This window comes from Nymphaea colorata, chromosome 11 (genome assembly GCF_008831285.2).
Source record: "Nymphaea colorata isolate Beijing-Zhang1983 chromosome 11, ASM883128v2, whole genome shotgun sequence".
In the NCBI taxonomy this organism is placed as follows: domain Eukaryota; kingdom Viridiplantae; phylum Streptophyta; class Magnoliopsida; order Nymphaeales; family Nymphaeaceae; genus Nymphaea; species Nymphaea colorata.
In genome coordinates, this window is record NC_045148.1 from 19,543,847 (window position 1) to 19,565,942 (window position 22,096).

General features: G+C 41.2%; 3 protein-coding genes across 3 annotated transcripts; all 3 read left to right on the forward strand.

Moving 5' to 3' along the window:
* The first annotated feature begins 1,522 nt into the window (after positions 1-1,522).
* LOC116263635 (cysteine-rich repeat secretory protein 38-like) lies at positions 1,523-2,532 on the forward strand. Its single transcript, XM_031643367.1, has 2 exons — positions 1,523-2,357; positions 2,435-2,532. Exons 1-2 carry the CDS (start codon positions 1,523-1,525, stop codon positions 2,530-2,532), a joined length of 933 nt encoding a protein of 310 aa, XP_031499227.1.
* A 4,195-nt stretch (positions 2,533-6,727) lies between these two features.
* LOC116264112 (cysteine-rich receptor-like protein kinase 44) lies at positions 6,728-13,842 on the forward strand. The gene is made up of 6 exons (XM_031644113.2): positions 6,728-7,800; positions 9,263-9,537; positions 9,617-9,827; positions 12,684-12,921; positions 13,157-13,307; positions 13,394-13,842. The coding sequence occupies exons 1-6, from the start codon at positions 6,966-6,968 to the stop codon at positions 13,742-13,744; spliced, it is 2,061 nt and encodes a 686-aa protein (XP_031499973.1). The 5' UTR covers positions 6,728-6,965; the 3' UTR covers positions 13,745-13,842.
* A 3,298-nt stretch (positions 13,843-17,140) lies between these two features.
* Positions 17,141-22,096, forward strand: LOC116264113 (cysteine-rich receptor-like protein kinase 10). Its single transcript, XM_031644114.2, has 7 exons — positions 17,141-18,075; positions 18,702-18,839; positions 18,931-19,064; positions 19,180-19,390; positions 20,323-20,560; positions 20,816-20,966; positions 21,063-22,096. The coding sequence occupies exons 1-7, from the start codon at positions 17,247-17,249 to the stop codon at positions 21,411-21,413; spliced, it is 2,052 nt and encodes a 683-aa protein (XP_031499974.2). The 5' UTR covers positions 17,141-17,246; the 3' UTR covers positions 21,414-22,096.

The window sequence follows — 22,096 nt, forward strand, 5'->3', positions numbered from 1 at the left end:
GCTGGCTTCTCCGTTTGACTCTTAAAAGTCAATCACATTGGTTACTAAACAACAGAGGAAACTCTAAGAGGGTTGACAGGCACGACCATAACTTGAGATTATGGTCGGCATTATTTGGCAATAGTAATAATTTGCCCTAAAGATTAGGGCAGATTTATTGCCAAATATTCCCATCAATCCTCTGGGGCAAAATAAGAGGGGGTGGGGGTCAAAGTAGTAGATGGCAGTCCAATCAACTGGCACATGTAGTTGCAGGCATGCTTGATTAGCTTACCTCATGCTTGAGTACACTTCTTCAAGGAACTTTCAACTCGGCATTCATCTTGCACTTTTGAGGGCTAGCTAGGATGTGAAAGCATCTCAGTCCATTTTTAAGGCACCGGTCTTGTTTGTTGGTCATCTTTATGAACTCACACGCAATGGCTGAATATAGTGATTGCAAGCCCAATTAAGGGCTGGTTGCGTTTTAGTTTTGGGTATTCTCACGTCATCGGGAAAATTCTTTTTGCACCTTTTTGATTCTGCCCTTATAGGTTTTCCTTTTCTTTTTTTTTTTCTTTTTTTTTTTAAAAAAAAAAAACCTGCTGATTGAGTTCAATCCGCTCAAATATGCTTTGGCACAAAAAAAAAAAAGCAAAGCAAAAAAAAAAAAGATTTGATTTTAGCTGTTGGTTTTGTACATACTGCCATGCCTGCAGACCGGAGGAAAATCTATGGATCTTTTCCCTTTCAAAGAGTAGACTCAAGTGACACGGGCATTTTAGCGAAGTTCCCATGCTTGGACCATCCTACGTTAATCCAAATACTTGGACGAACATGCTTCAAACTCATCAAGCTTATTAATTTTATTTTTTTAATTTGTTTTTAACTCAGGTTCTTCATTATATCAAAAATTTAAAGAATTATATTTTGATCTTTGTTAAAATTTTAAAACCATAATTCAACCCTAACAACAAAAAATTCTTAACTTTATATATATATATATATATATATATATCTTCTATTTTGTCATGCTTGTGCCTTCATCTATATACGCATACTCAAACCTGTACTTATAAGTTATAACTATGGTCAGTGTTATTGGTGCATGATCCTTAGGAATCCTAGATACTATGTTATACCCGGTACGCATCAACCGACCTGTACCGGTCGTGTCGACAAAAGAAGGTTAAGAATAAAATTGGATTTCCTAATATCGACTGATAGAGGAACAGAGAGAATCGATCAGCGGGTACACTCGTATCAGCCGATATTTTAGAGGTGGTCATTTCATGTCCGGTTGAAGTTTGGAAGCGCGTGAAATTTGCCGTTTCGACCCCATCCGATCCCCGAAGCTGGTTATCCCCACCAGATTAGCTGCTGATCACGTTGTTCATCGGGCTGCGGTCAGATCTTGTCTTTAATATCACAAATCTGTGGGCTAATGTCAAATTATTACAAGGTTATTCACAGTCGTACTGGCATAGAAGGGTGCCGCAGCTATTATATAAGTGCCGCCCAAGGAAAAGAAGGCAAAGATTCGATGGCGATCATGGTGCTGAAGCTCGTAATCTTGCTTCTTCTTTTCTCGTGCGCTGCTGCGCAATTCACCAACCGTTATCTCAATAGCCGCTGCTCCAACACCTCCAATTACACCACCGGAAGCATGTTTGAGAATAACATGAAGGTCGTCCTGGCCAGCTTGACGACGGACGCCCCTCCCTCTGGCTTCTCCAACAACACCACCGGCGAAAGGCCCAACCAAGTCTACGGCCTCGCTCAGTGCAGAGGCGACATCACCGGCGAAGGTTGCACGGAATGCATTTATAACGCAACCATCGACGTCGTCAAGGAGTGCCCCCATTCATCTGATGCCATCATATGGTACGAGCACTGCCAGCTGCGGTACTCGAGCGCAAACTTCTTTGGTGTACTCAACATGAAGGATCTTGCTGCCTGGTGTTACAAGCAGGAAGCAAAGAACCCTCTCATCTTCAGCCAGAAGCTGAAAGTTCTGCTAAACTCTCTGGGTTCTGAGGCAGCCATGAATGCTTCATTTTTTGCTACGGGGAGCATGGTGTATGAACAACCGGAGACGATATATGGTTTGACTCAGTGCACAAGGGACACTTCCGTAGTTGATTGTAAAAGCTGTTTAACGGCTACGATTGAAGCGATGCTGAAATATTTCGGCACCAATGTGGGCGCTGAGGTGGCTTCAGGGAGTTGCCGCGTTAGGTTCGGTTTGACTTCGTTCCTTGACACCGCACCATCTGGAAGTCCGCCACCACCTCCATCTCCACCTCCACCTCCGCCATCGCACTCATCTCCACCTCCACCTTCATCATCACATCCACCACCGCGACCTCCAAATACAGGTCAGTGCTCTCTCTCTCTCTCTCTCTCTCTCTCTCTCTCCATCTATGTAGCTAAATGCAAGTATTTCTGAATGCAGACAAGGCGAACCACTCAAGCGCAACATCTGCGGCTATGATCACTGTCATCACTCTTGCCTGGATGTCTACATATTGGCTGCTCATGGTGACATCATAGTTTATAAAATAGGGCTGATCATGTTCGGTTTCTTCGTGCAGACAGCAAATCTACACGGTCTGCTTCTTTCATGTGTGATCTCTGAGTTTATTTTGTTGATTTGTTCTTCTTCTTTGTTGTTGACGACAGCACTTTGACAGACTCCAGTTGTTCAGAATTGCTTCTCGCCAGAACCTCCTCTTCCTCCGATCTAGTTATAACTTGTTCCAAATTTTAGTTCACAAAAGTATGCGTGTAAGAATTGTTTCTCCTGTAGTAGTCACTGTTTTCCAGAACGACATTGAAGGAACCTCATGTTGTTGACCCTGTTGCTGGATGCGGTTAAACCCCTTAGGCTACATCTATAGTTCGTCGGTCTGCATAAAGAGTGACTTCCATGGGAATCGAATCATGACTACCAAGATGAGAGCCGATGTCAATCATCACAGTTAGGCCCCAGAACGAGACTATTGTTAGGGATCCGAAATAACAAAATAAAATAAAAGAAACCGCAGAAGAACCCCTTTCTATAAGGGAAAATGTGCAATGCAAGAAAGATAACTTCTTGAAAAAGACAAAACTTGCCCTCATGTTGAAAAGAGTGGAGTCATAAAATAAGGACATGTAACTAAAGACATCTATTTTCAGGCCTGTAGGGGTGTCAATGGTTCGGATCCAGTAATCAGTTTGATTCAGAAAGAAACTATCAGTTTTACTAGTTAGTCAAGCAAGTTTCGGATTTGCTAATGGATATTTTTACCAAGCCTGACATTGTCCAATTGGGGAGGACATCCGAAACTAACTACTGGTAAAAGCTGAAATCCGACTTTCATTTTCCTACGAGTCAAAATTAAGCAAGTCCTATTGGTTTGATATGGATGGTACGTAGTTACAATATTACATTCTCTATATATACCTACACGCAGGGATTATTAACCATATTATGTAGAGAACAAATATGTAAAGCACGTTATCACAATAACTGACAAAAAGGAAATCATTACGTTATGTCAACGAAAAGAAGAATATGCTAAGCAATGATTGACATAAGATCAGTTAAATCGAGAGGAATTGCGGTATGCAGTAAACGAGAGAATGACATTTTGGCAATTTATTAAAAAGAAATGTCCTTCGTAGCTTGTTTATCTTGTTTCGTTTTCAATTTTGTCTTCTTCATTGTGAATTAAGAGTTCTTTAGTTATTAACCATAAAATTCTTGCACCAATATAGTGCATTCAAAAAGCTTGGAGTTTATTTCCCACTTGTCATTTTGTTGACTGAGCTTTTCCACGGTGTTGTTTTCTTATACAGAATTGTCGTTGAGCTCACCCTTTTTTTTTAAAGGAAAGGGGCATTTATTAAAAGAATGAATGCTTTCAAAAAAAGGAAAATTTCAAACTAAGGGGTGCGCATTATACTTTATTTAACTATATTAATGACGTGCGGTTGTGGGGCTTCTACTTTCGTGTATTCAATAAATTAGATTTAAGAATAATTAATTACTCGTTAATTTATTTCTTTGACGATATGCTAGACTAATTTGTCTTATTTAAATTAGGTTTTACCAAAAGTCAGAATTTGGAACCGAAGTTTGTAGAGTTTGAACCAAGTGAAAAATTACATGAAGGTAAAATGCTGAAACCGGATTCTTAATTTGTAATCGTTACTATGCTAAATGTGGTTGGGACAGAAAACTACGGCCAGAATATGGTAGTAACCCATGATTGTTTTCTTCTTGTGGAACTAATATCAATTGCTGTCAATTAATGCAAAAATCAAGAGAAAGAGATGACAGGAGTTGAGCATGCATGACGGGGCAAGAAAGGCTGAGTGACATCATCCACCAAACATATATATATAGATTATGACTTAAAGCTATTGACAAACCGATCCAATGGATCCGCTTGTATTGTAACAAGTCTCTATTACGAGCTGAACTGGAGATAAGCGGACTCGAACCGCTGACATCTGCCACAGGGTAAACCACCGCCTCTGAGGCCTCCCCGACTGATTCTACCATATATATATATATATATATATGTTGGGTGGATGATGTCACTTACCTATTTAAGTCAGACTGTTCACCTAAACCATATAGGTCGTTGACAAGAAAATAATGAAAAAAATGTATGAAGTAATAATATACGACGAAAATACTTAATCACCATTGTTCTTCTTATTTTTCTATTAACAGTCTACTATATTATTAGATCATGGTTGGAGGACGAAAAAAATTAGGTTCCACCCAAAGCTGGTTATATGCACAGGCCTGTGTACAAAAATTCGTGCAAATTGGTAACTAAAAGGTTTTAGAATTCAATAATAAAATTAAATTGAGAACAATAGCCAACGAGCAACAAATGCCCAAGGTGTGAATGATTGTGTCAGTCTATATATGCAGGCCATTATGACTGATATAGTCCTCTAAATGGCAAAGAAGCGTCTTTGTTTATTGGTCATGCAAAGAAGCGTCTTTGCTTATTGGTCATGTCCCTTTCGTTATTCTATACCCTTTTGTTATCTCAAACACAACAAATATTCATTTGGTTGTCTCGATGCGTTATTTGGTCATGCCCCTTTCGTTATCTTAGACCACTTTCGTTAAGACCTATTTCATTGTTGTATGCTTCTGTCGTTGCCGTAGACGCTACAAGACCTGTTTAATTATCTCATACACATTTCATTTTCTTTCAAACACTATAGGGCGTCCCACCCATTTCATTATCTTAGACACTATAGAACGCATTATTTGGTCCCGCTCCTTTTGTTATCCGAGTGGCTATTTGATTATACCCGTCCCTTTATCTCAGATGTTACAGGACACATGTTAAGATTGTCTGCGTTCGTGTAATGTTAGAGGATAAGTAAATATGTATATTGTATATTTTTTTACACCAATATCAATATTGAAAGTTTATATATTGATAGTAAGATCCACTCTCTTTTGTAAGCTCGTTATGTGTACAAGGTGGTAAACAGAACTCTCTCTCGGTCTGACCAAGATGAAGCCGAGAAGCTCGGTAACCATTATTGTAAATCTCCGTCTTTGTTCCATCAGTATTGGTTCTACGCTTTCTGGCTGCGTCCTTATTGGTCAGGAAAAGCGAATGAGGAGAAGAACAAGAAGTTTACTAGCAAACTCGGTCGGGTGATGGCACTGAAGTCACTGGCATAAAAGAGTCAATAATTTTCAACCTGGACAGCAGAATAGCGGCCACCACCCACTTCTCCGAGGCAAACATGCTTGGGCGTGCAAGGTGGGTTGGGTGCAGTCTACAAGGTAATCTTCTCAGTATCCTTCATAACTAAGCTAGCTCCCTTTGATATACAAGTGACCACATGTGGTAACGACTGATAGCGAGCACTTTTTAGGGCCGACTGGAAGATAATCAAGAAATTAATCGCTGTAAAAACGCTTTCTTAGCAATTTTAGGCAAGGAGCAAATGTTCAAGAATGAGGTGAAGTTGGTAGCCAAACTTCATCTCTGGAACCCGGTTCTTCTTCTTGGGTGTTTGCCTTCAAGCAAATGAAAAAGATACTGGTCCATGAATAAGTGCCTAATGGGAAACTTGACTACTTTTCATTTGCTCAGATCACTGAAGATTCTGTTCTCTCGAGGAGTCGAGAGTACCATCTGAAATTATTTCTGTTCTTTCTCTAATTCGTTTTGATACCTCACCATCCTAGTATGTCCAACCGGTTTCTCTTTTCCTGCATAATACTTGCACTGATCATGACCAAAGGCGATCAAACAACAGCAACCACGTCCGCGAGAATTTTGGATGGATCTAAACAATAAGGCAAAGAAAAAAAAGTCATGTTCTGTTTCGTTACGAAAACAGAAAATGAAGAATGAAAGAAGAGTAGGTGAGAGAAGTCGAGAAAAGCGGTGGAACTCGAGGGGAAAAGAAAAAGGAAGGAAAAAGCAAGCGTCCTACCATGGGGAAGAGCAGAGGGCCACGCGACGACTTGACTTATTGAACTTTAGGTCTTCCCTGGTGGCTTATCATGGAGAAGAGCGGGTGACTGCCTGTTGGCTTTCAGTGGACGGCAATGTGAATGAGTTGTAGACGCATGTTTGACCTCAAGAGCGACGTTTGACTCCGCATGTAATTTTTTTCAAAGAAAAAATCACGCACCCGTCTGCATATATACGCCTCTACGCGTTTATGCATTCGGCCGACATCAACAATTTAAAATTTTTGACTACTTTTGATTTGCTTTTTCGTAATTTCTCTGCGATGCGGAGATAAGATAATGGAGCATATGGGCCGACTCCGCCTCATCTCGACTTCGGCGTCCAGCTTCCACCGTTCCAATGACAATAAATTTTTCAAGTGGTGTAGCTGTCTGCAGACCATAAACTGCGAATTGCTCAGCCTTTAATTCCTCCCGTTCCTTCACCGCCCGGTACGCTGCTCTTAGCCAAGAAAGAAACTCGTGACCTGCTCTCATGGCGAAATGGAAGCTCTGGACTGTTCTCCTTTTTTTTGCATCAACGTCTCACATCGGTAACGCTGCAATTCCTGGTTATGCCAATTGCCCAACCACTTCAAATTACACCGCCAACAGCACCTATCAGAGAAACCTGGAGGCGCTCTTCCGCAATCTCTCCTCCGCCGCCCCCGACAAAGGCTTCGCCACTGCCACTTCCGGCCAAACCCCCGACCAAGTCTACGGTCTCGTCCTCTGCCGTGGCGACGTCTCCGCCGCCGACTGTGCAGTTTGCATCTCCAATGCCACTTCCAAGATCGTCCGGGACTGCCCCAACAAAAAATCATCGATCATATGGTTCGACAACTGCCAATTGAAATACTCCGACGAAAACTTCATTGGGAGGTTGGACATAAGCAACGAGCTTCCCTTGATCAACGTCAATAACATATCCAACGTTGACCCGGGTCGTTTCAGTTCACTGCTTGCTTCTCTCATGTTCAACCTCTCCTCGTTGGCCGCCGCAAATCCATCCGGCCGGTTCCTCGCGGCCGGAGAGGTGAAGTTCAATGACTTCGAGAAGATATACGCGTTGGTGCAGTGTACAGGGGATATTTCTGCCAATGACTGCAACGATTGCTTGACGCACGCCATCTCTGTTCTACCAACGTGCTGCTCTTGGAAGATAGGCGCTCGGGTTCTAGAAGGGAGCTGCAACATAAGGTTTGAGACAGACCCATTCTACAATTCCACGGCGGTGGCTCTGCTGCTCCGATCAGCAGGAGGAGTTTCGCTTCCACCACCGACAGGTCAAACAACCACCGCCGCTCCACCTCCTTCCGATGCAACGACAGGTTGGCTACTTGGCTCCTTCCTATTTCTTCATTATTATGGTTAAGCCTTAGTCGCCAGATGGTGAAGTCGACTTCGTTTAGACGGGGCTGGTTGCCTTTTAGTTATGGGTATTCTGCACTTTTTCCAGGGTAAAATGACATTCAGTAGAAAGTTTTTTTTTCTTCTTCTTTTACATTTTTATGATTGAATTCAATCAAACGGAACATCGGATTGAATCTGCTTTTGTAATCGTCATGGTTTCATATAAAGCTTTCATGGTTAGGATCATCTATTTAGGCATTTCTATAGCAGACACCGTTTTCCCTTAATGCTTTTAAAAATCTGAACCTTCGATCAATTTTAACGTACGTGTTGCTTACAATGGTTGCTAATCTTGGTTCGTATCTCTCGCTAGTTCGTAATGTATCAGCAAGTTGCCGATGTGATTTACTTTCTTTGCAAAATTTGCATGCTTTTTTCTTCATTTCCTATTCATTAAGAAAAAGGATGCACTAAGAGAAATTAATTTATCTATAAAACCCCTTGATGTGCCTTGTAGACCCATATTGATCTGTTCGTACGTGACAGTAGTGGTAACTTCTGAAGGCATGGACTTTCACTGCAGGATTTCCCGACCCATTTGCTTGACTCTTACGGCAGTTTCCTTTGAAAATGGTCTATTTCTTGGCTTATGTAGGAATAAGATGATGCATGGATCCAGACTTGTAGACTTTTTGGCTTCTCTATGTGTTCATCAAACCCTTGGGGGACGACGTTTGAATGACATGCATTCTAATCGCTGTTTTGGAAGCTGATCGGTAATTATCAAAATGCCTTCAATAAAATAAAATAAAAAGAGATGGTTTTAGAAAGATGAAAAAGAGATTATGAAATGTTAAAAAGTTTAAAAATGTATTTACTTTTATAAAAATTTCTAAAATAATCCACCTCTTTTTTTTTTAGTGCATATTTGTTGTGTGCACAGTAAATTTGAAGGAACAGGGAGCAGTTTCTTTTTAGGAGAGGAAATATTTTATCTTTTCCACTCAGGTCCCGCCGGGTAATGTTTCATTAGAAGTATAGTAAGTGTCGATGAAAAGTTATTTTTACTGACATCCATTTTCGGTTGTCAATAAAAACAAAATTTCAAAGACATGTATCTTGCACGCGTCAGTGTAGGTCAATATGTTCAATCATTTCATCCTTTAGACGTCATTCAAAGTCAATCATCAACGACCTCACCTTTTGGATGTCGGTAAAAATGTATTTTCACCAACAACCTCTTCTCACGTGTCAGTGAATCTACGTTTTTTCATCGTTGATACCGTCCATGGGAGAATAGACGGACCTTCAAGTTAACCTCCTCTTTGACCAAAGGGAAACCCTATCATTGAAAAACACATGTTTTTGTTACACGATTGAAAAGATTGTGGTGGGACATGGAAAATTTTATAAATTGACCGGTAAACGGAATGAGCGCAGGCCAGACGAAGTCAAGAAGCTCGATGGTCATCATCATCTCCGTCGTTGTTCCGTCGGTGTTGGTCCTATGCATTCTGGCGGTGGCGGTGTTATTGATGAAGAAAAAAAACAAGAGGAGAACAATTCAAAGCATAGTAACAGAGTCGGTTATTCAAAACGAAGATCTTGATAGGAAGGGGTCATTAATTTTCGACCTGGACAGCATAATAGTTGCCACCAACAACTTCTCCAAGGCAAACAAGCTCGGGCAAGGTGGGTTCGGTCCAGTCTACAAGGTAAATTGCATTCAATATCCCTCCATGTGACGAGGCCAGTTCTCTTCATCTATGAAAACTGATTGGTGGGTATTGGTAGGGTCGACTCCTAGATGGTCAAGAAGTCGCAGTAAAAAGGCTTTCTAGCAACTCCGGACAAGGAACGAGTGAATTCAAGAATGAGGTGCAGTTGGTAGCCAGACTTCAGCACAGGAACCTGGTTCGGCTTCTGGGGTGTTGCATTGAAGCTGATGAGAAGATTCTGGTCTACGAATACGTGCCCAACGGAAGCCTTGACTACTTTTTATTTGGTCAGTCTGCTCTACTTTATACTCTGGACAGCACATATCTGAAATTATTTCCTTCTCTATCTATGCACTGCCTTTTCTAGTAAACACAATTAAATTAATGAACATCTAGTATGACCGTTCGGACGCGTATTAGTATATACTCAGAAAGGCAAACAACGTACAGTAACCACGTCTTCGTTCTGCCTTTCTCGTGATTGTGACCTTTCTTCACAAAATTAGAGAGTAAATATGCCCTTTTCTAATTAGTGTATGCCCATCATTCATGTGCTTCCGTTTTCCTATCAGTCTTTGTGCTTTAAGCTCAGATTCCTGATAGTGTTTTCAATCATTCACAACTCTGCTTGTCAAAAGAAGGTAGCACTACGGAGGAGGGAGAGATTAAATTAATAAGTAATGCGTCATGGCAATTCGCAAGACTGAACTGAAATGTTCGACATTATTTAATGAACTCTGAATTCAGATCACCCTCCACAATGTCAACCTCCATCCATCAATGATTAAGATTTTGTTTATCTAACATTATATATATATATATATATATATATATATATATATATATATATATATATACATCGGCCATCAAAATATTCTGGCCTGTTTCACACACAGAACCAGATCGATCGGGGCGTATGTGTACATGTATATATTAGTTCTATACATTGCTATGCATACTGGTGGCTTTTCGAATCAATCCGTTCCGTTAATTCACTTCTTTCAATTTCGTCCTCTCATTTCAACTGTCTAACCTATCCTTGCAATGTTATCCGATGGCTGAAGGATAATATTTCTTTTTCTTTATGAATCATGTCTTAACAAATTATAAGATACGAATCCTCGCGTTTGCAAGTATCTTTTCACGAAAGTATCCACTGAAAATTGACATTCATGCCATGCAACATAAGTATCCATAGAGGAAAACTGAATACACCACAATGATCTGATCATCTCCCCAAGACTAAACGCCATACACTGCCGCTGCACACTTCCTCTGCATCGATGTGCTAATTATCTGCTTTTGTTTCTTGCATCCCACCAGTGGCGGAGCCAAAAATTTTTGGCTATGGGGCACTAGTACATAGTTTGTGAACAAATTTTGTACATGACTATAGTTGTAAACAAATTTACAATTGGTTTCCAAAAGCAAGTAAAAAAAAACTATAATCATGTACAAAATTACATTTGGCCTAGCATAGAAGCAACGGACATTTGCCTGTTGCTGCTGCTGAACTACTTTGATTCAACTACTCTTGAATGTGCTTGATACGTTATCAGACTCTACTCACTTTATGATGCAAAAAGATATCCTTGGTGCATGATAGCATTGCCTTTATAGCAAGATCAAACATATTAAAATAGATTTTCATTTCATTAACAGACAACTGCAATGCAAAGTATATTTCTGCAATAACATATTTCATATATTCTGTCCAAAGCCATTTGGGTTGCATTTTTTGGTCGAATGACCATAGTTAAAGGATTGCATGAATAAGAGATTAAATATCCACACATCAGATGCCACATGGGAATCTATAGATCAAACGTGAAGTCAGTCGTAGAACAGAGGAAGTTTCTTGAGGATTTTTAAAATTAAACTTGTACAATGTCTATTGAGCAGTTGGCATACTGTCTTTTTTATGATGTTACTTGCAGAAATCAGACATCATACTGTAAGATGTCTATTGAGCAGTTGACATCCAAATCTGTAAGATGTTTAAGGTAAATGACTAATGATATGGGGACTGGGGTTCATATTTGGCAAAGTTAGAGCAACTCATGTTTGCATCAAATATCTTAGGAAACAGAGACATTTTCTGGCGAATTTAAGAAGAAAAGGCCTCTGTCTAAAAACAAAATTTCCCCACCAACAGAAATGAAAAACACCTGATGCCATCCGACTCTTATCTACAGCAACCTTTTTGTTGAGAAAAAGCTGGAGGATGGATTGTGCGTGCAGCTCAAACACTAGGCCTTTTTGAGGCGACATGTAAAAGTTGATAACTTGATGAGCATCAAAAACTCATAGCTCATGTGCACATGGCTTCCTTTTTTAGGAAAGCTCGAAAAACTCAGTCTACCCAATAGCCAATGAAGCTGTAAAGAGTGCCAGATCATGGTCTGTTTACTTTCTTTTTCTACCAGCAAGCTTACAGCTCACGGTTGATTCCGCAAGTTCCACTGTAAAATTTGATAGTGCCATAGTGGAATGCAAGCATCTAATTTTTCTGGTACAGCATACTTCCTTTGTATCAGTAGGCAATAAACGCAACAGCCAACAAGACAAAGTTGTTTATTATGACTGCTGAACTGCGTTTGCACTCATCAAAACATTCCATATATATAAACAAGAATGCCGGAATTTTACATCCAGAGAAAGCAAAAACAGATGAAAAGCGTTGAAAAAGGGGGAAACAAATGAAAAATGAAAACCCAACACCATTCAAGAAGAAATGATTCATTCAATCATTCAATAAGAAGAAATCATTCAAGAAAAAGAAGAAGCACCTGGCGCCCGCCGCCCTTGGACTTGTTGCACCTTGCAGCCTTGCCCTTCGAGGCTTCGCCCCTTCCGCCCTTAGGCCTTCCTCTGAGTTTCTACTTTTGGGTGAAATTCCAATTTGGGCGGGCGACTGTTTTATGTTTTCTGGAGCTGGATCGCTGTGAACTGCTGAGACCCGATCCGTTTTGGCGTGGACAACACGAGTGTGAGGCTGGGTTGAGGCTCCATTTCACATGGAGCTTTCTTGGGCTGGCGTGGGCAGGCGCCCACGCCTGCCCCACGCTGGCTCCGCCACTGCATCCCACCCAAACATACTTTTCAGAATTACGAGTTCTCAAATCTTCAAACGTGTTTAACAGACTCCGCGAAACGGATGCAGTTAGATTGGGGTACTCGTATGAGGATCGTAAATGGCATAGCAAGAGGACTCCTCTACCTCCATGAAGATTCTCGGCTGAAGATCATCCACAGGGACCTGAAGGCCAGCAACATACTACTAGATAAGGAAATGAATGTGAAGATTTCGGATTTTGGAATGGCAAAACTTGTGCGGTTGGATGAAACGCATGGCAATACAAGAAGGATTGCTGGGACGTAGTAAGTGACTAAAATCTAATCCCGACCTCAACTGCATCAGATTACTTAATTGGATTAATCCAATAGGATATATGTGCCGGTGGAAATTGTAGCACGAATGACAGAATGCGTTTAGCAAGCTCATTTCTGCTCATGTTTGCAAACGTCAAATCTGCCCATCATGATGCACCACAAGCACTAAATATTGTCCTATAATAAGATACAGTAAACAGTTTTTCTGTCTCTTGCTTGGCAGTGGTTATATGTCACCGGAGTATGCAATGCAGGGCCTGTTTTCTATTAAGTCAGACGTGTTTAGCTTTGGAGTTCTGCTGCTAGAGATTGTGAGCGGTCAGAAAAATACATCATTTGGCACCTCAGAATCCAGTCCGAATCTCCTTAGTCATGTAAGTATTTTCATATATTAAACTGATTTATGACCGTTACTTGTACGCTTCTTCATATTTCTGATCCCCATGGTGAAATGCTGCAGGCGTGGAGGCTTTGGAGGGAAAACAGGGCAACAGAGATAGTGGATAGGGAATTGGTTGAGTCCTGTGAAATGAGGGAAGCGGTGAGGTGCATTCATGTCGGGTTGCTATGTGTTCAAGAGGATCCAGTACTAAGGCCAACGATGTCCTTAATTGTGCTCATGCTCACCAGCAGTTCTCTTACACTTGCTCTTCCTTCAGCTCCTGCTTTCTGCTGGGGCAGAACAATTATGGAGTCCAATTACTCATCCGACGGATCATCTACTGGACTGATGAGATCAGATGCATCAGGGGGCGTCGCGAGGTCTCCATGGACAAACGATGTGACAATCTCACAGTTGGACGCTAGATAGCAATGCTGTTTGTGTATGTACCTGTTTTTGTTTGAGCAAATCTTTCGTTAATTTTCTAGACATGCAAATACGGATTGAAATAATTTGGTGGGCATGTTCCATAGAAGAATGTACTGATACGTGGCTCTTGAATCGAGTACAATTGTTTGATTCGAGTTCTGATAACAAACACAGCCAAAAGCTCTGTTGGAGGCCGCAGTAAATCCCCTTAGCGAGTTAATTAGATATATTTGCCTGAACTTCAAGTTAGATACTACTTATGGCTTTGCATGTTATGAGATAATACTCATACAAGTGGAATCATGATCGAACATTCCTGCCCTGCTAAATATGTCAGCCGCTGAACGTAGTACCGACGCAGTTGAGTTCAGTTTGGCTACTAAATTCAGTATACGACAGGTTTTGCGTTTACAAACGAAGCAGTTAAGCTTTTGTCAATACATTGAACAAATTCACAAGAGATTGATTAACAACTAAATGTTGTTCCGTTAACTGGTTTCTACAAAATGGGGGAAAAACTGATTGCTGAAATAATTTTCGTTTAACAAATGATCGAAAGGGTGCCAACAATGTAACATCCAGCAGTATGTTCGCTTTCAATCTTGCCAAAGACGAAGTTCAATCCCAATATGTCGTGTCAGCTGCATATTAAGTACACTGGCAATGACCTAAAAAGATTATAAAGATGTAGCGAGGCATGTGGAGCCCTTGTTCCATCAAATGTTGCCGAAAAAGTTTCAGAAATCGCATATCTTTTCTGAAATTTATAGAAAATCTGAAAGATAGGACCCGGCCAGCTCAATGCAATTACTTCTGCAAAAGCAATGCCACTTTCCAGGAATAAAGAGAAAAGCTGACTTTAGGGAGGACTCCCCCTCAACTAAAGACTAGCTGGGTGTTCCCTTGATCTGCATGGTTCTACTCATCATAATCCCAGATGGGACCCGTTTCTCCTTACATGATGCAGTGCTTCCTGGTGACATCTCCATGACTCATTAAATTAAGAACGCCTGTCGGTGATGCAGTTTGAAGACTACCGAAATCCCGTCTATCTAACTCGGAGTAAATTAATTTTGCGACTTTACATTGATTTGTTAATTAGTAAACAATAAGCCTGAGATCTTTTGTGCTAGTATCGATTCTATTTAACAGAATGAAGACCAGTTTGGTCAGTTATACAACGCTGGGATTTGATCTGAGGCTAATATCACTGTGATTGAATGAATATTTCCAGATTTTACTAAAATCAGATATTGACAAAAAAAAAAAGTGAGCCTAAGTGGCATTCTTGTGGACAGAAGCAGGACGACATCCAATTGATCACTCAATGGATGTGCTGCTGAACCAATGAACTCAATGGGTGTCCTAGCGTATCGATATTGATCCAAGAATCGTGACTTGGGCTGTGAGGCAAAATCTGGCAGCTGACTAATTTCAAATTTTCATAGCGCTTTAGGCATTTTCAGATCGAAGAATGTCCAGCTATTGGACAAGTCTCTATAAGTGGCGTATACCACGTCATGGCGTTCCTGATTATGATGTTCATAGAGTTATTAACTTAGATTTAGTTTCAAAGTTCTTCCTTACGAACCTTAACAAAACGATGAACTGGTAATGTCCATGTTTGTCCATTAAGGCTCCCTCTCATCTTTGCAATAACACATGCATCTGAGATGGATCGTGCCGTCAAGGTCAACATTTCTTTCTCAAGACGTAAGCAGCTCGGTTTCTCATTGTTGTAGCGAGTATGCAAATTGAACACCTCTTGGTAAACCTAACAAATTAATTTCTTTGGCAACTCAAATTAGTTAACCTCCTTGTAATTTGTTTTCACAGGTTTAGTCACAGTAAAAAATCTTGTGATGTTCTGTGAATTTCTCCAGCCACCCGACATCATCCAAGGAATGGGATGAACGGTTCGGATTTTGCGAATCCGAGCCCATTTTTCAGGTAAGGTCAAAAGACGGAGATGGACAGTCTAGAATTCCGAGCTCATTTTTCCGGTAAGGTCAAATGATGAAGGTGAACATTTGAGAATTCCGAGCCCATTTTTCAGGCAAGGTCAAAAGATGAAGATGAACATTTCCGCAAGAAACAAATTGCGGAAGAAACGAAGGGACCGTAAACTACCACGTCTGATGCCAAAAAAGATTCACGTACGGCATTGAGAATGAATCAACCAGTAAAGTATGTCTTAAAAGATAACCTTGACAACATACAGCTACCTGCTCAGTGGCGACGTTTTACCGCGCTTAGCCAGGTTGGGTCCCTTTTGGCCTCCAAAACGAGGCCTGCGCTTCAAGCATTCCTTTTGGGACAGTGGCTCAACTCGAGCAACATGTTCTTGGCTCCAGTCTGACTGAGTATAACTTGAGTTGGAGCCAACTCTTCCGACACTCGAGACGAGTTCGAGCGGGCCAAGCTCAGCTTGAACTTGGCTCTGGCAGTGGCGGCAGCGGTGATGTTGTTCGTGTGGACCGAAGAAACAAGAAAACCTCCACCGGTTGAGTTTGAGTGTTCAGTCTCTTGTTAATAGTTTCAGATGTTTAAACTGATCTCATTTGCATTTCTAGCTTGAACTGGACCTAATTTTGCTCATGAAAGGCCATGGCGGCATTTATCTGGGACTTGGTACTCCACCTTGTAGGGGATCCTGATTTGGAATTGCTCCCTACAAGGTCTATAGATCAAGTGGCTTACGCTTTCGTGGGATCATATCATTCAAGAGTTTACATAAAATGACAAATGAGTCGCAAGAGGAAGGCAACTGGCAGCTTCATTATGACCCCACGGTGGCGGCTCGGTAAAATTTCAGGCTCTACCATCGTTGGTGATATAGAAGAGAAAGTCCAACCTTTTTTGTTAGCTCTGGGTAAGAAAACAATATATAGTGGCCCAAACTAGCAGGTTATATGTTTGGTTGTGCTGTCAGTTTCGTTATGGGTCATTTGGCAGTATGGACACCTTAAGAAATTTGCCTTAGTAATTGGGGTAATGGAACATTAATTTTAGTGTTTTATGAATCTGTCTCAACTATTAAAATACATTTATGTGATATCACTGGTGCCAAATGACCCATAATCTTCTTTAATTGATATTATGCTCAGGGCCTTGACATTACGAGTGGATATGGCTATAGATATCCCTATTATCGTTGCTAGCAATGACGAAGCCAAGTATACAAGGAGTCTAAGACCGTTCAGAAAAATACCCATTACTTGTTAATTTAGTTCCTAAAGATAGCCATTTGTGTGTGTGTTTTTTTTTTCCATGTTGTAGTTCAAACTCTGCTTTCACACGCTTCTTCGCCCTTTGAAGCTCAAAGGTCAAGTCACTCTTTATCTTCAAAAAGTGGTGTTCTTTTAAGTCAACTAAGACTGCAGATTCGTTGAACTGTTGAGGCTACCGAGGTTCGGGTTTTGACAAAATTAAAAACAAATTGCTCCTGGCCTCTTCCTTCTCTACCTGCATTCCTTCGGCCGGCCACGCAACAGATGGTCCCATGGCGAGATGGGGACTCTGTTTCGTGATGCTTCTTGTTGCAGCTTCAGCTTCCCTCTGCAAGGCTACCAATCCTCTCTACACGCTGTGTCCAACCACTTCCAATTACACCGCCAACAGCACCTTCCAACGAAATCTCAACACCCTTTTCCTCTCCCTCTCCAGCAACGCCTCCATAAATGGCTTTACCACCGCCACGGCCGGCGAAACCCCTGATGAAGTCTACGGCCTCGTCCTCTGCCGCGGCGACGTCTCTGCTGCCGACTGTGCAAACTGCACCTCCGATGCAACCACTCAGATCCTCCAGCGATGTCCCAGCAGCAAATCATCAATTATATGGTTCGACAACTGCTTCTTGCGATATTCCGACCAGAGCTTCTTCGGAACCGTGAACACCGGGTTTAGGTACTACATGTGGAACCAGAATAACGTATCGGATCCCACGCTCTTCAATTCGCAGCTCGGAAATCTCATGGCAAACCTCTCTTCGACGGCGACGACCGATTCATCCGGCCGGCTGTTTGCTGCCGGAGAAACCAAATTCAACGACTTCCAGAAGATATATGGGTTGGTGCAGTGCACGAGAGACTTATCCAGCGATGGTTGCAGCGGCTGCCTTTCGGAAGGAATCGGGGCGATACCAGCTTGCTGCAATGGGAAGCAGGGGGGCCGGGTTCTCATGCCTACCTGCAACATAAGGTATGAAGTGTACCCGTTCTTTAACGCCTCCGCCATCAACCAGCCATCACAGTCGCCAACCGGTGTGGCTTCGCCGCCGGCCGGTCAACCGTCAGGCGTTTCTCCACCTCCTTCCAACGCGTCGACGACAGGTTGGTTCCTATTTTCCTTTCTCAACTTCTAAAGTCTGTTTTTACTTTTTCGTTTGTCTTTGTCACGTGCCTTTCTCGGAACGTTCTATCGTTATTTTTCTTTTTATTGTTTAATGATTCATCGCCCGCATGGGCTCATTGGCACACAAACTCATACTGGAATCTTGTGAATAAATTGATTTAATTTGCAAATATTACGTAGGAAGACTCAGACAGAAAAATTATAAATATTCCAGAAAGTATAAAGAAAATTAAAAGTGACAAAAAATTATAGCAGCTAGAATTTAAGCTTATACAATTGGAAAAATAAGAAGACAACAGAAGTTCTAACTTCATTCATCACGTGGCAGCCTTTTTAGCTGCCTTTTAAATAATTTCCTCTTAAACACAAAAAATTACGCAGGAAAAAGTTAAGGATATTCGCAAGTCAAATATAATTCTCATGTTCCTTTTCGGAGAAAAAAATATTAATTCTTCTATTAACTTAATGACATGCTAAATTAATCAGTGGATCGTTTTAATTGACTATGAAAAGGGTTAAGTGAGCTTTTTGAAATACATAATACCAAAGTTATTAATTAGTTGTTCTTAGTTATTGCTCAATTAACTAAATTGCGTTTTTGTAGGTTCCACAACCACAAACAAATCATCAAGAACCACTGTGATCGTCGTCTCCATCTTGGTTCCATCTGCTCTGATCCTTTGCATCCTTGCCACTGTCTTATGTATCAAGAAATCCAAGAAGAAGAACATCGTCGCACAAAGTAAGCTAGCTGTTCATAAGCACCACACAAACATACATTCAGGACCTTCCCAAGAATAACTAGATTAACGCATGCCAAACCCTTTTCTCAGGCCATCGCGATCACGAGGAACACATTGGGAGCAAGGAATCGTTCATTTTCGACTTAAGCATCATTAAAGCTGCTACCAACGACTTCTCTCAATGGAACAAGTTAGGGGAAGGTGGATATGGTCCTGTCTACAAGGTGTCGCCCCTCTCTCTCTCTATATCTCTCGCTCTACATATATGATATTATATAACACCTTACGTTGACGTAAATTTCAACAAAAGAGATAATCAGGAGTTCCTTTTTTTTCCAGGGTGAATTGCCGGATGGCCAGGAAATAGCAGTAAAAAGGCTGTCTAGCCGTTCAGGCCAAGGAGTGATTGAGTTCAAAAACGAGGTGAAATTGGTAGCCAAGCTTCAGCACAGGAACCTGGTTCGGCTTCTTGGGTGCTGCCTTGAAGAAAATGAAAAGATTCTGGTCTATGAATACGTGCCCAACAGAAGTCTTGACTACTTTTTATTTGGTGAGTCAATTTTATAGGTCATCACAACAATATGTTCCTCTTTTTGATAGCATTGCTGCGTGATGATAACGCATCTCCACGGCGAGTGGCCTGTTTTCTAAGCAAATCTCACATACAAATCAAGAAAAAATTTAGACAAAAACATCTATCATTCGTCAAATTAAGGATCTTAAGTCGGTTAGACCTAAAATCACAGTTGCGATCTTCATTTTATTTTTCCTGTCAAAAAGTCTGATCTCAAAGCAGAAAGGAAAAATCTGAGCTTATATCTATAGACATCAATTCCCAGTTATGATATGTGTAGATTAAAAGTAATCAAATGCCCCTTCGAAGAGTTAGAATAAAAATATATAAGCATGGTGTAATTATTTATTTCTTTTGATACCCTTTGAGTATTTCTTGCTACAGAGATGCCGTAACTTGTGCGGAAATAACGAAATTCTTTTGGAACTTATAAGATTTCCCCTCAACTAATTTAGAAACTAGGGGATCCCTTGATCTGTCTGATTCTGTTGAACTAAGAAACGACCTGTTCCATCTCCGAGGTAAGTACAATTTGACCCCATAGCAGATCAGACGTTCTAAGGCATGCGCGTTGACATCTGCAGCCAGGCCTACAAGCTACCCAATGGCTTTTCTACAGTCACCTAACACCTTCATTAATGGCAGTTTATGTTGCATGGACCTGGACATGTCTTAAAAGACTCCGACTCGACTTCTTTTCTAAAGGAGAACAGGGGTACATAGAGAGAGAGGACAGAGACCCACGTTATCGTTTCTAAAAGGACAATAGACTCCCTATCGTCTTTTCAAAGGATGACAGAGGGGGGAGGGGGGGGTGGGGGGGTAGAGAGACTAGCCTACCTTTGTTTTGACGGATCGTTGTCTTCTCAAACTGATGAAGCTTTCAATGCTTGCATTATTTCTAACAGACCAAACCAAAAGAATGCAATTGGACTGGCTGACAAGAGTCAAGATCATCAATGGCATTGCAAGAGGACTTCTTTATCTCCATGAAGATTCTCGACTCAAGATCATTCACAGGGACCTGAAAGCCAGCAATATACTGCTAGATAAGGACATGAATCCAAAGATTTCGGACTTTGGAATGGCGAAACTCGTGGGGTTGGATGAAACGCAGGGCAACACAAGTAGGATTGCTGGGACATAGTAAGTTCTATTTCTCAGCTTCATTGTGTTACAGTGCTTTCACAAGCGTCTGTCACAAGCTAGTGCGAAAGCTAAAGGCATATGATCTCACTTTAATTTTTGCACCAATTACAACAGTTTTAATGCCATCTGATTGCTTTTCCAGTAATTGTAAAATGGAAATCTTGTCTATAATCTTACGATTGGTACCAACCACCAATCTTTTGTCTACATCAAATTATAAATGTTATTAATTTGGTTCCCCTTGTTTGGCAGTGGCTATATGTCACCAGAATATGCCATGAAAGGCCAATTCTCAGTTAAGTCAGATGTGTTCAGCTTTGGGGTTTTGATGCTAGAGATTGTAAGCGGTCAGAAGATTTCTTCATTTTCTCAGTCACAGTATGGTCAAGACCTCCTTAGTTATGTAAGTAATGCCTTTTAAATTTTAATTCTCTAACAGATGACACATTGCATGAAAAAGCTGCTCTAAATTTATGATGGCGATGGTGGAATGCTGCAGACATGGAGACTCTGGACGGAAAACAAGGCAACAGAACTACTGGACGAGACATTGAGAGAGTCATGCCAAATGAGGGAAGCAGTGAGGTGCATCCATGTCGGGTTACTATGTGTTCAAGAGGATCCAGCGCTTAGGCCAACAATGTCCTCAGTTGTTCTCATGCTTAGCAGTGGTTCTTTTACACTTGTTGCTCCTTCAACTCCAGCTTTCTTTGTGGGCAGAAGCCCAATGGAGTTTGGGTCCATCTCCACTGGTTCATCTGTTGAAACAACAAAATTAGATGCGTCAAAAGGTGGCTCAAGAGCACAATCCATTTCTAGTGCTGACTTTTCCAAGTTAGATGCCAGATGAAGTGCTTCCCCACATCTACGCCTATTACTCATTCGAACCTTTTTATTTCAAATTTGTTGTTTCTAGCAGAGCAAGAGATAACTTGACGAGTGTATTTGTTTGACGTTGTATTTTTTTCCTTAAATTGGTTATAACGTACCACATAATAATGATAAACAGTATTTTCCAGTAGCTAATTGGTACGTCTTTTAAACCTTTGAATCTGCTGATACTAGAGGATGTAGAATCCTTCGTTACAGAGATGGTGACTGAGAAGCGGCCGTGGTATAGGTGTTTATCATCATGCAGCGTCAATGACAACGTGTATTCAACACAGAAATTATGACTAAATCTGCGACTAATATCAAGCGTCATATTACTTGCTTCAAAGTTCCCTTGGGAGCTGCTTGGCAATAGGAACTGCTTGTCACTGTTCCATGAATCCTATCATAAGAATTGGGACACGTTCATAGAACATTGTGCAGATTCATGTTGCCATATCACGCTTGAGAAATAGAAAAGCACTAAGAAATCATCTGCCTGATCTGCCGGCCAACCGAACCATATAGGAGTGAATGAGAACTCTGCAGGTAATTTGTAGGACAGCTGTAGGAGCTGAAAAAGTTCTGCCCCTTGAAAGGCCACTGAAGTGCTGCTCAATCAAGTGCCACGTACATGATAGTCAGGTGTTCAGCACGATCGAA

Excerpts from the sequence above, each read along its gene's own strand:
- LOC116264112 (XM_031644113.2), top strand. The coding sequence starts at position 6,966 with ATGGCGAAATGGAAGCTCTGGACTGTTCTCCTTTTTTTTGCATCAACG. Across the intron at positions 9,828-12,683 it reads CCTTGACTACTTTTTATTTG|ACTCCGCGAAACGGATGCAG; the intron begins GTCAGTCTGCTC and ends CGTGTTTAACAG. Across the intron at positions 12,922-13,156 it reads AGAAGGATTGCTGGGACGTA|TGGTTATATGTCACCGGAGT; the intron begins GTAAGTGACTAA and ends CTTGCTTGGCAG.
- LOC116263635 (XM_031643367.1), top strand. The coding sequence starts at position 1,523 with ATGGCGATCATGGTGCTGAAGCTCGTAATCTTGCTTCTTCTTTTCTCG. Across the intron at positions 2,358-2,434 it reads ACCGCGACCTCCAAATACAG|ACAAGGCGAACCACTCAAGC; the intron begins GTCAGTGCTCTC and ends TTCTGAATGCAG.
- LOC116264113 (XM_031644114.2), top strand. The coding sequence starts at position 17,247 with ATGGCGAGATGGGGACTCTGTTTCGTGATGCTTCTTGTTGCAGCTTCA. Across the intron at positions 19,065-19,179 it reads GATATGGTCCTGTCTACAAG|GGTGAATTGCCGGATGGCCA; the intron begins GTGTCGCCCCTC and ends TTTTTTTTCCAG. Across the intron at positions 19,391-20,322 it reads TCTTGACTACTTTTTATTTG|ACCAAACCAAAAGAATGCAA; the intron begins GTGAGTCAATTT and ends TATTTCTAACAG.